Genomic DNA, 13,331 nt, shown 5'->3' with positions numbered 1-13,331 from the left:
TCTATAATTTAGAATGTTCGCCTAAGCTTTGCAAGGCCCGCTGGTGCTTGCCACAAAGCCTGACTTTATGCCCTGCATGAGCAGAATGTGGGGAAGGGGTGGAAGATAATTAGTTTATAGGCCAGTTAACTGTTGAAGTCGAATGTTTTTCAAATTACCATAAATCAGATAAAGTTTCCTATTTTTCAATTTGTGAGCAACGTAATGTTATTGTTAGGTTCAGATAAACTGCTGGTCTAATTATCTTTCTTTTCTGATTATTTTTCTTGCCCAACTTCATGATCACAAAAGCCGTCTTTACCTTTCCAGTTCCCAGCTTCTAGTTATTTGCTAGTGCCTTTATGCTCTCTTACCAACACAGTCATAAATATTAAAGCCAATGTCCTTAATCCTGTCTCTGAATCTAGGCATAGTTCCTAGCAACTTGTTGCTAAATCTTGTAGTTCTTAACAATCTGAATGTTAGCTGTTAGAAATGGGAGTTTTTGCAGTAGCTTTTTGCACTCGTTTCTTTGCCCCCTTCTTGGTAGTAGAAATGAGGCTTCCTTGTATATAGTTCTATTCTGGACAGTAAAAACCAGGCAGTAGAGAATTAATTAAATTATTCTGAGCAGTTATAACTGCTTCTGTACAGAGCCATCTTGGGTGGACTTAGAGGTAATTGGGAATATGGAAGCTCCCTTTCCTCATGCTGACTTCTTAGGATTTTGGTGATGGAAGACGATCTCAAAAATTCTTGTGCAACTGCTTATAGAATCCAGGCAGGTTATTTAAATGGCTGACAGGGGGCAGGCATAGGTGATAGGAGAGGCTGGGGAGACTCTGGTGAACTGGACAGTAGCAGCATCAAAAGGGGCAACTGTGACTCCCTCTCCAGCTTGTTAGTTCCATGTGCGAATGTGAACCTGCTGTATTAACACTGCCCACATTTTTGAAAGGAGTTTGAAATCTGAATCTTAATATGAAAGTTTCCATTTCTTAAGATGCTGGTATGTAGCTAATGTGAATTTTAAGATTACAGGCCATGGGGCTCCTGGCTCGCTCAGTTGGTGGAGCATCCAGCTCTTGATCTCAGGATCATGAGTGTGAGTTCCACGTTGGGTATAGAGTCTATTTAAACAAACAAACAAAATAAAATTTAAAAATAGTTAAAATTATGGGCCAAATAACATACATCTGTGGTTGAATACGATCTATGGGCCATCAGTTTGTGCCGTGCTCTGTGATACAGAGGATTAAGTCACTGCAGGTGTCATTTGGGGAAGACTAGGGTTTATCATCAGAGAGACTCATTATTTCTTTTTGCTATAATTGGTCTCAGAGATAGCAGTAGAATAGATGAGATTAATATTGTTTCTTAAATTCCCAGTTACTTAGGGAGAAGGAAATGTAAGTTCTTCATCCCTGTGGGAAGAAAATTGGGGCTCTGGTAATAAGAATGAGCTCCTGGCCCCACTGCAAGTTCGCAGAGAATGGTGGGCCCAAGCTGCCAAGTTTGAGACCTGTGTACTCCTCCCTGTTCAGAAATGTCAAAACTGCTTGTAAGTAGAAGCAATTTTAGTGATCCTACATACATATCATAGTTTTCCAATAGTCTTGGCAGGATACATCCTTTATCCAACATAGTAAATAATTAAGAGGGAGAAGTTGCTATAAATCTAGTTGATAGACTGTTGAAAAATAGTAATTCTGCCTATAACTTAGCAGGTTCATAATATGAATAAGGTTTGATTCCATATGTAGGTAAAGCTGTCATTCTTCATTCTTTAACGATGGAAGAACTCAGAAAAGACATTTCTTTTTGGTTTGTTGCTTATGTAAAGATACTCTTAACATTTATCTTACTACCATGAAAACTAAGATAAAGGCTTGGCAGGTATAAATGTGATGTTAAGGGAGAATAGTAACTTAATTTTATTGGCCATATTTTCACAGAAATGCTCAGCACTAATGAATACATCAAAAACCATACTTTATTTTATGTATAGCAATACAATTTACATATTAAATAACACTATAATAGAATGATTTGATATATTTTTAAACAGAAGAAGAAAAAAGGGAAAATTTCAGGTTACAAAACCCCTTCACCCCTGAACAAATTAGAAGAAAAAAAAAAACAACCCCAAAACAAAACCAACCACTTTTTCCAAATGGGTCAATGCAACGAATGTATTCAGTGACTAATTATGTCTAATTCCTATTGCACAAATGGTCAATGGAATTAAGAAAGAAAACCCAATTTTCACAATCACTGCCTCAAAGAAATAACACATGTTGGGTCTTTTGGAATGCAAAGATGGTTCTTGCTACTTCAATACACAGGAAGTTGAATTCACATATCCACCACAAAAAAACCCCAAAATAACCTCCCCCCCAAAACCAAAACAAAACAAACAAAACAAAAAACTATGACGGAGTTGAAACTAGAAAAAAATTAGCTTTATATGAAAATATAAAATTCTATGATTATATACCATAGATACAAAGTTCCCAGAAGATGCTTATCCAAGCAACAAAATATTTACAGTTTTAATGATTTTAGCTATTTCAAAATGAAGTGAAGAAACATGAATTAACATGAAGGCTGAGGTTTTTTTTTCTTTTTTCTTTTTTAGAAACAATGGCTGCTTGCTAGTTTCAAATGTCCTAACAAAAAAGGAGTCACTACCCCAAATGTTGGAGAGTTGCAACATTTTATAAAATCGGCTGTCTCCTTTTCTGGAGATGTTTATTTCTTAAAACTCAAGATATTTTTCTTGAAATTAATTATCCTCTGTAGAAAATGCTTCCCTTTGCAAATATTTAACAAAAATACTAAAAAGTTTAACAGCTAAGACAAAGTAGAGGCCAAATACTATAACAATTCCTTCCTATTTGTAGCATGCCTTCTTTCTAGAGATAAGTAAAGCCAATATTGCATGTTAATGGCAACTAAGGGAAAGCGCAAAGGGGTAAGTGAAATTATAGCTCTTAAAAAAAAAAAAAAGCAGGCATTTTCCTTTCATATAAAAATTCACTGGCACCATTTGAACATAAACTTCAGAACACAGGAGTTGAAAATGCATTTTCCAGTATAACTGCTAAATTCTTAAGACAAACTACATTTTGATTATTATTTCTTAAATTGTGATGAGTTTGGGTTTATTTTTTGCTTAGAATTAGTAATATGTATCTTTGGTAAATTGGTATCTATATCTTAATTTTTAAATATATATGCATTTAAGAAAAAATTCGTAACAAGGCAGTTGTGCTGTGTCATTATAAAATAATTAAGGTTATTTGTTGATTTCAGTATGTCACTCTGGGCTAAAATTTCCAACAGCCAGACCTTGAACACCGTAACCTTCTCTGACCATGCTGGACTCTTCAACTCGAAATAGACTCTAAAAGCTCCAAGGCATACAAATTTAGGAAAACCAGTTCAATTAATCTTATTCTTGAGATTCAGAAGTAACTTTTAACACACACACACACACACACACACACACACACACGTATAAAAGATGATGTGGCTTTTGGATGCAAGAGTTCTCCTGATGGCAATATGGGTCTTTTCTGATGCCCAGCATGGCCACTTGGTCTGATCAGTGCAACTCAGTATCTTATGAGGTGTGCCTTCTGTCCACCTAGAGCTAAAGTCATACGCAGTAAGCTTATTTTATAAGCTAGCACATGTCTGTCTGCAATAGCTATTTCCTTTCCCCCTGAGCGGAGGTGATAATAACCTTGTCGTGTAGTTAAGCAGTGTGTTTATGTCTCAAAGAGAATACCGTCTTTGAAAAACTCTCTGCCTCTGGAAAGATGCAAGAATATTAACATTGATAACAAACGAAGACTAATATTCAGGCTACACTCTCTGGGGAAAGTGAGGTACTGCTGAGTAGAACTGTCCTCACTGAAGTGTGTTTGGACCACTTTGGCAAGATGGGCAAACAGCAGTTGCTCAGATTTCAGTGTCAGGATTTGTGGACAGGTTCAGGCCCACTATGGTCACATACTTTCTCAGAGAACTTCAAACCACCCTTTGAAATGTTTCTATTTACTAGCTATCTTTCTTTCGACTATGATACCTGTGTAAGAAATGGTCACAGGATTGTGTTGGAACTTAGGCCTTTGCATGACTTGAGCCCTCCGTAAATAGCACAGAAGGAAACACTCCCTGCTTTCTAACCACTGTTCACTTGTATAAGAAAAAATTACCAGGGGACCATGAGCCCCAACTTGAACATCACTTCCGAAAATCCAGTATGTGCCAACTACTAAAAAGAGTTCACTCCTGTCATTATATAAATGAGGTGTAACCTGCTTAATTGACTGAAATGATCTAGCTCTTGCCATGATCTGAAATCTTGTCCTTCCTGATTCCTCTCAGCCTCTGGCAGTGGTGGTGTTCCTATGTTCAAGCTTGCTTCCTCAGGTGTTGGGTAGAGCTTCCTGGTACTTTACCTGTGATGGGAGCAGAGGGGCTGCAAAGGTGCTGCTTTCCTCTAACACATGCCATTTAGCAAACTGCTCTGTTGTATACCTTTTCTTAAGCCTCGCCTACACGGTTCATGAACGGTGGACTGTTTTCCATGTTGCGGAATTGTTGCGATGAAAACATAAGATTACCCCTGGCAGGTACACAGTTCGTGAAAAATCTATCACCCTAGCCTGTGCGTTGGAACTCCCAAACTTGGGCCTGTAGCATCTCCTTAGCAGCTTTGACTCCACAGCACCACTCTGACAAACTTCACAGACAGCCCACTTAAGGTTAATAGAACCTCAGCACTGATTATCACTAATGTTATAGAGCCTATCCACATAGTATGATAGTAGCCAGTATGGACTTTTTTTTTTTTTTTTTTGGTCAAAGTTTATTGACATAAAAATTAACCAAAATCCTTTTTCTTTGTGACAGGCCTTTTCTTTGTGGTGATGATTTCACTTCTAACAGAAGTTATTCCTCAAATGCAAATACGAAATACAAGAACAGATCTCAGTAGTAGCTTATTTTTCTAACTGAACTGAAATTTCTTATTAATGCTCCCAATTTTCCAATTACACAGTTACTGCAGGGTAAATACGGCTCCAGAGGCTAGATCACGTAACTTCCTTGGGTTCTGTGTAATGATTATCAGCCTTTTGTGAAGTGTGCTTGTTCTTGAGGATCCATCACACAAAAGCACACAAAGACACATCTCCTTCTTTTAAAATCTATTTGAGAATGTTGATCTCTCCTTCTGTTTAAGATTGATTTCCTCTCTCTGAATCAGACTTATCGATGTGTGGGAATCTACATAAGACTTGGGAATCTATCCTAGACTAGCTAATACAGTATTTTCAGTTCCATCCTAAGTAGAAGAATGTATGTAATTATGGGACTTACTAGGAAACATTTGGCAAAGAAGGAAAGAAAAGAATGTTAACTATATAGGTAGTTTTTATTAGATAGCTATACGAGTTAATAGGGATACTTTAGAGGACTAATTTCAAAATTACACACCTGCGGAAATTTTCATTATATTACCTGCCATAAGGTGTGATATTAGAAACCAAGAAGTGTGAATGGAGAGTTACTAAAGGGAGAGGCGAGATGTGTAAAATATTGCCATAACTCTATTGTAAAAGATAGCCCTCATTGTAGGGTATAGCTATTTCAGAGGGTCAAGATGGAAATAACACACACCGTCCACATAGCTACTGTGAAAATTGTAATACAGAGATATCCTTTATTTTGACACAGTTGGGCATTTTTTTAGGCTATGAATATAACTTTAACTAATAAGTGATGTTCACATAAAGCTCTTAAAGCCTTCTAATTTCTTAATGGATACCTTCACCATCATAAATAGATCTGTTTCAAGGCCATGAGGTTGATAGACTGTCTTAGTAGCTCCCAGGAACCTGCTATTCCTTAAAAGAAAACAATGCCCATTCACTCCATTAAAATACAGAAGGCAGACAGTATGGAGCAGTGCCTGAAAAAAATAGGAGAGGACTGAGGAGAAGTTCAGCATTGCCTGCTCGGAGGATGCAACTGCTTTAGCGATAACAATAATAATAACAAACAACCAAGGTTCACTGTCATAACAAAGACCTTCACTGTACTGAACTAAAAAGTAGCATGTGTGTTGTCATGGAATGTCACATCAGGGCTTTAGTCTTAGATTATAGGCAGTAACACTGATCGTATAGTGCAAACTAGGGAAAACTGTGTTTCACTGTGAAATGAACAGGTGCAAATGCTCAGTAGGATACCATTAAGACATAAAATGGCAAAAAATAAATATCAAAACTTTTATCAGTGTAAAAAAGTAACTGGGTTATTGTATAACCTAGAGTCTGGCAAAAAAGGCCTCAAAAAAGTTCTCAGTCTTCAGAAGTTTTACAAATGAAGTGCCCTTCCGGGATTGCAATCACACTAGAGATTCCATGCTCTCGGCAGGGTCTGACTCATCCGCAATGAGAACAGCACCATTTTTGTCTACTGTCATGGGACCGTTTCCGTTTTCTTTAGTGCTGACCAGGCTGAGCATCGCTTTATAGACAAACTGGTATTGTTCCTGAAAAACAAGAGGAAGACCGTTTGAGACAAAGAACAGCTGAATCATTTCATCTGAGGTAGCAAGACCAATTAAAAATCTAATTGTAAAAAATGAGAATATACATTTATGTTAAGAAACTTCAAAAAAAGGACTTGGAGCCTTTATAATCAAGACCTATGCATTCTGCATGTCATTCTGATTGTTGCTAGTTTGGAACTAAATTCTGTTGACAGCGAGTGAAGATCTGGAGAATATCATACTCTAGAAAACCGAGTTTCTCCACCTCAGCACTACTGATGTTTGGAGACAGCTAATTCTTTGTCATAGAGATCTGTCTGCCGCATTGCAAGATGTTCAGCAGCATCTCGGGGTGGGTTCCAGTGAGCACTTTCCTCCATCCCCAGTTGTGACAATGAGAAAGTCTATGGACATTGCTGAACATGCCCGGGGCGGGGAGGCGGGCAAAACCATCCCCGGGTCACCACCAGTGTTCTAATTCAAGTGTGAGCCTGAGTTTCACCTGATGACAGAACAGGTTTCACAAAGAAACGAAGTACTTACAATGTCTGTGAATACTCCAGGCCTCATAAGATTAATCATTTTTGCAACCTGGAAAACATCCACAGCATTTTCATTCTCCAGTTGCTGGGACAGGGTGGTAAGGGCACACAACATTCCTGCTGAAACTGCCCCATACCTTGGAGAGGAGAAAAAAAAAGAAGCTATTTCAGATTTTCTAAGGGATTGAGTTTTTTGAAGGAAATTAATATATTTTTGCATAGAAGCTAAGTAGACTGCATTGACATCTCTTCTTGTAATGAGTGAAATGCTGGCCCCGGGGGGAGAGGTAAAAGGCTAGCATAAAGGTGACGTTCATTCATGAATGTGAGATCTCCCAAACTGGCTTATCAGATGCTCAGCTTGATATCCCAGATGAAATGAGAGGGTCAACAACAGACTGGGGCCGGCTATCGAAGATATGATGTTAGGAATGAGGTGGGGGGCATAATAGGAAAAAGAATATGAGGAACCCAGCTACAGGCTTCTGGACGAGTAGAGGTGGTGAAAGGATCTGGAAAAAAAAAAAAAAATTTTTTTTTAACCGTCCCAAATGGTTAAATTGAACTTCAAGAATGTGACTCAAAATGGAACTATATGGCTCAAAGTACAGTCCAAAATTTTTCAAAATGAATTTTATATTAGGTAATTATTTTGGGCACTGAAGAGAAACTTTGTCGGTAAGAGTGCTCTCGGAAAAAGTCTGGAAAAACATGGCACACACTCTTTCTTACACATATGCACACGCACTTAGAAGGATGGACTTCCCCATCAGGCTGGACTGGCAACCCCATTTTTTCCAGGAACCTGTGGTGGCTTCTCAGTGATAAGAAAGCAGAGGCGTAAATGAATTGTTCCAGGTGGTGATGCTGGTCGAAATGAAGCTAGAGTTTTATACCCCGTGTTCACTATTCTGTTAAAAACTATTAGGTGTGCAGTTTGAGCTTATTATTATCAGATACAATTAGGCCATTACAGATGTTGCACATCTTTAATACAAAAAGACCAGAGTCCCCAGTGAGAGGTGACCTATCTTGAGGTAAAACATGTTACACATTTAGGTCCAGCCGCCCAGGGTTTGGTGTATCAGTACATTTCAGTCCAGCTCGTGACTTCATGCGCTGTGTGCATACCGGACGTCCTCTCTTCCCTGTAGATGGCCATACCTCCTGTCCGTATCTTCTGCGCACCAGCAGAAGTACCATGAGTAGGAGAGCTAGGTCACAGGCACGCCCATCTTTAGTTTTAAAGATGCTGTGGTATTTCTCTCATAGTGGTTGTTACCTGTTTATACCTTTCCCAGGAGAATATTTGCTTCTCTTCATCATTCTATTTTTTTTAAAGATTTATTTATTTGAGAGAGAGATAGGCAGAAGGGTAGAGGGAGAAGCAGATGCCCCACTGCGCCGGAAGCCTGATGCAGGGCTCATTTCCGGAACCCTCAGATCATGAGCTGAAGGCAGACGCTCAATGGACTGAGCCACCCAGGTGCCCCCTCTTCATCATTTTAAAAGTTGACATGCTTCTGCTAATTTGATGGGTGAAAAATTCTATCTAATGTTTAATTTGTATTTTCTCTATTATCAGGGAGGTGGAAAATATTCTGGATTTATGGTCCATCTATAGTTCCTCCTCTGAAATTGTTTAATAATATATTTTGGCCATTTTTCTTAGCTTTGTCTCTTTTGTTTGTAGGATAGGTTGGAAATATTTTTTCCAGTCTCTGATTTCTCTTAACATTGTTTGTAGGCGTTTTCGTTAAATTGAAGTGTAGTTTACCCATAATCAAATTGATCAGTCTTTTATTTTTGGCTTAATTGGAATCTTGAGAATGCTTTTTCTAACCCAGCATTTTGAAAACATTCTCCGACATTTTTCTATTTTTATTTTTTACATTTCATTGTTTAATTCATCTGAATCTTATATAGATGTAAGGTAAAGGTCTGATTTTAGTTATTTTTTCCCATGGATAACTACTTTTTAAAATTGGATAGTCTCATTTTTTCTCATTGACTTGAGCTTCCTTTACATCATTTACTAAATCCTCATATATACAGGCCTGTTTCTGAACTCTCTGGCCCTTTAATATGTTTTTTGTATTTCCTCATATTTGTTTTAATTCCCATAAGGTTTTGATTAAGTCTCGGAATCTGAAAAAACAAGTATCTACAGTACACTTGGCCATCTCTACATTCATTTTCATTTTTCTTTTGTGCTTCAAACATACTTCCATTTTTGTTTTTATACTCATTTCCAAATACCTCTATCCCTTCCTATCCTGTTTCATATTAAATGTGAAACTGGATTGTCAAGAAATACAAGTTTTATTGGCATTTTGGTTAGCTTGTGCCGAATACACACACACACACACACACACACACGTTTGAGGAAATTAACATCTTTTTTTTTTTTCTGTTCATGTCTTTTCTCCATTTGTTCATGTCTTTTGTAGTTTTCAATTATATTTTATAGTTTTCTTTATTGTCTTTGGCACTTTCATTTTAGGTTAATTTCTCAATGTTAGTGTTTGTTACTGCTAAGAATGGCCTCTCTTTATGAAATTTTGCTTGGTTTCAGTTGATATATAGGACAGTTACTGATTTTCACATGGTGAACTTGTATCCAGTCATGCAGTTAAGTTCCTAGTAATTTGTGGATTCTCTGGGAAGCCGGCTACATCTTTATCTACCAATAATATCATGTTTTGTTTCTTCTCAACTTTTATATTTCTTTCATCTTTTTGCTTTTATTGTATTGGCTAGAACCTATAGTTCTGCATTCTAACCAGTATTTGCAAGGAGGTATGATACTGTTTTCTTTAATGGTAAAGCTTCTAAGGTTTTAGCATTAAATAAAAATATTTGCTGTAGGCTTCCAATAAATAATATTTATCAAGTTAAAGAAAAGGCTTTTTGACTTTCGGTTTGCTAAGAGTGTTTTCTTTTGGGGAGGGAGATTATGAATGAATGATTTTATTCTGCACTTTCCAACATCTATTGACTTTTTTTTTTTTTTTTAGAAATTCCTTTGATTATGTCCTGCATTCACTTGAGAGAACAGTGGTAACATTTAACCACCTCTATAAGCCCTAGGGTAAATCTTACTTTTTCATGATATAAAATTCTTTTAACTCAACACACTGAATTTTCTTTGACAATATTTTACTTAGATTTTTACAGCCATAATCAAATAAGTAAGACTGGCCTATACTTTTCCATCCTGGTGCTAGCCTTTTTTTTTTTTTTTTTTTTTTAAAGTCATGGTTATATTAAATTTCTTCTTGTTACTGTTCAAGGGTAGCCTGGTGAGCACTTGGTGGATCTTAGCAGTTTGGGAACTCATCTGTTAGTCAGTCTTCAACATTTATTAGTATGAAGAATTTCAAGTGTTTATTTCCTTTAAAATATTTCTATTTTCAACCTTTTATTATTAGAAAACATCAAACATATGCACAAGCTCAGTCACCTTCACACAGCAATTAGTTCCAGTGGTCATGGGCTCATGGACAAACTTGTTTCACATCTATTTCCTCTCCCATATACTTTGAAACATATCCCAAACATTTTATTCACTGTTTTTTTGCATGTAACTGTCTAGTTTTCTCAGCACCACTTACTGAAAAGATGGTCTTTTCCCTTTTGTATATTATTGCCTTCTTTGTTATAGATTATTTGATCATATAAATGTGGGTTTATTTCTGGGCTTTTTATTCTGCTCCACTGATCCAGATGTCTTTGTGTCAGTACCTCAGCTGTGTAGTAGAGTTTGAAATCAGGGTCTGTGACACCTCCAGCTTTGTTCTTCTTTCTCAAAATTGCTTTGGCTGTTAGTGGTTTTTGTAGTTCCATGCAAATTTTAGGATTATTTGTTATAGTTTTGTGGCAAGAATTGCACTGAATCTATAGGTTATTTTGGATAGTATGGACATTTTAATAACTGTTAAAATAAGAATGGTATGTCTTTCCATTTGTGTTCTCTTCAGTCTTTTTCATCAGCATCCTAAAGTTTTCAGAGTATAGCTCTTTCATCTTCTTGGTTAGGTTTATGTCTAGTTACTCCATTCTTTTTGATGTGATTATAAATGGGATTGTGTTCTTGTTTTCTGCCACTTCCTTATTATTGTATAGAAACACAACAGATTTCTGTATATTGATTTCGTATTCAGCAACTTTACTAAATTCATTTAGTCTATAGTACCGTCTGCAAATAGTGACAGTTTTACCTCTTCCTTACCAAATTTTTTTTAAAGATTTTATTTACTTATTTGACACAGAGAGATCACAAGTAGGCAGAGAGAGAGGGGAAAGCAGGTTCCCTGCCGAGTAGAGAGCCCGATGTGGGGCTTGATCCCAGGATCCCAAGATCATGACCCGAGCCAAAGGCAGAGAGAGGCTTAACTCACTGAGCCACTCAGGCGCCCTCCTTACCAATTTTTATGCCTTTTTATATACATTTTCTTGTCTGATTATTATTATTTAAGACTTCCAGTACTTTGTTGAATAAAAATGGGGACAGTGGATATGCTTTTTTTTGTTCCTGATCTCAGAGGAAAAGTTTTTAGCTTATCATCAGAGTATTACTAGCTATGTTGAGAATATTAGCTGTGTTTGTCATATATAGCCTTTATTATATTTAGATATGTTCCCTGTAAACCCCCTCTGTTGAGAGTTTTTATCAAGAGTAGACGTTGAATTTTGTCAAATATTTTTTCTGAATCTATTGCCATAATCATAATTTTTATCATTCATTTGGTTAAGGTAGTATATCATGTGATTAGTTTGTGGATATCAAACCATCCTTGCCATCCTCAAATAAATCCCATCTGATCCTGGAAATAAGAATTTAATTCAGTTTGCTAATATTCTGTAAAAGATTTTTCCATGTATGTTTGCCATAGATATTACCTGTAATTTTCTCTTTTTTGGTAGTATCTTTGGTTTTGGTAGCAGGGTAATGGTGGCTTCTTAGAATAAATTCCTTCCTCTTCTGGCTTTTTTTTTTTTTAATAGTTTGAGAAGAATATGTATTAACTCTATTTTAAATGTTTGGTAGAGGGGCACCTAGGTGGCTCAGTCAGTTAAGCACCTGACTCTTGATTTTGGATTGGGTCGTGATCCTGGGTCGTGATCCCAGGTCGTGATTGTGGTTGTTGGGCTTCATGCTCAGTGTGGAGTCTGCTTGTCTCTCTCCCTCTGCTCCTCCTCCAACTAGCTCTTTCTCTCTCTCAAAGAAATAAATAAAATCTTTAAAAATATCTTTGGTAGAGTTCCTCTGTGCAGCCATCTGGTCCTGGACTTTTGTTTGTTAGGAAGTTTACATTACAGATTCAATTTTGTTACTAGTAATTGGTTTGCTCAGATTCTCTACATCTAATTCAGCCTTGGAAGTTTTTTCTAAGAATTTTTCTATGTCTTCTAGGTTTGTCTCATTTGCTAGCTTCTAATTTTTAGTAGTAGTCTACTATAATCTTTTCTATTTCTTTGGTGTTGGTTGTTACTTCTTTCATTTCTAATGCTGAGTCTGCTTTCTTTCTTGAGGAGTCTGGTTAAAAATTTCTCAGTCTTGCTTATCTTTTCAAAGAACCAGGTCTTTGTTTCACTGATCTTTTCTATAGTTTCTTAAGTCTCCATTTATTTCTACTCTGATCTTTATTTCCTTCCTTCTAATAAATTTTGGCTTTGTTCTTTTTCTAGTTCCTTTAGGTTACTAAGGTTAGATAGTTTATTGTTCATGTTTCTTGAGGTAGGCCTGTGTTGCTATAAATTTTCTTCTTAAAACTGCTTCTGCTGCATCTCAAAATATTTTGAACCTGAAAGATTTTGTGCTCCCATTGTAATTTTCCTCCAGGTATTTTTTGATTTCTTAACTCATCCTCCATATGTTTGTTTTTATTTCCAGTTTTTGTCTTATAATTTAGTTTCATACTGTTGTGGTCAGAAAAAATGTTTGATGTGATTTCATTCTTTTTAGATTTTTGGAGACTTGTTTTATGCCTAGTATGTGATCCTGGAAAATATTCCATATGCATTTGATGTGTATTCTGCTGTTCCAGACGGAATGTTCTGCATGTATCTGTTAAATCCACCTGGTCTAATGTATTGTTCAAAGTCAATGTTTCTTTAGGTCATCCAGACAGAAAATTAATATTTTATTACTGTCAGTTTCCCCCCTTATGTCTGTTAATATTTTTATATATTTAGGTGCTCCTACGTTGGGTGCATAGATACTTAAAAGTGTATATCCT

General features: G+C 36.6%; 1 protein-coding gene across 4 annotated transcripts in view; it reads right to left on the bottom strand.

Moving 5' to 3' along the window:
• Positions 1-5,682: 5,682 nt before the first annotated feature.
• PTPRG (protein tyrosine phosphatase receptor type G) overlaps positions 5,683-13,331 on the bottom strand; it is a 696,945-nt gene continuing 689,296 nt past the window's right edge. For all 4 annotated transcript variants that reach the window (XM_045990633.1, XM_045990636.1, XM_045990635.1 and 1 more), the window contains 2 exons: positions 7,091-7,226; positions 5,683-6,547 (listed from right to left, as the gene is read on the bottom strand). In XM_045990633.1, the coding sequence (XP_045846589.1) occupies positions 6,401-6,547; positions 7,091-7,226 (283 nt within the window). In that variant the 3' untranslated portion in view covers positions 5,683-6,400. The remainder of the gene's footprint in view (positions 6,548-7,090; positions 7,227-13,331) is intronic.

This window comes from Meles meles, chromosome 20 (genome assembly GCF_922984935.1).
Source record: "Meles meles chromosome 20, mMelMel3.1 paternal haplotype, whole genome shotgun sequence".
NCBI classification, from domain to species: Eukaryota; Metazoa; Chordata; class Mammalia; order Carnivora; family Mustelidae; genus Meles; species Meles meles.
Note: the sequence above shows the minus strand (reverse complement) of the source record. Positions and strands in the feature narration are given on the sequence as shown.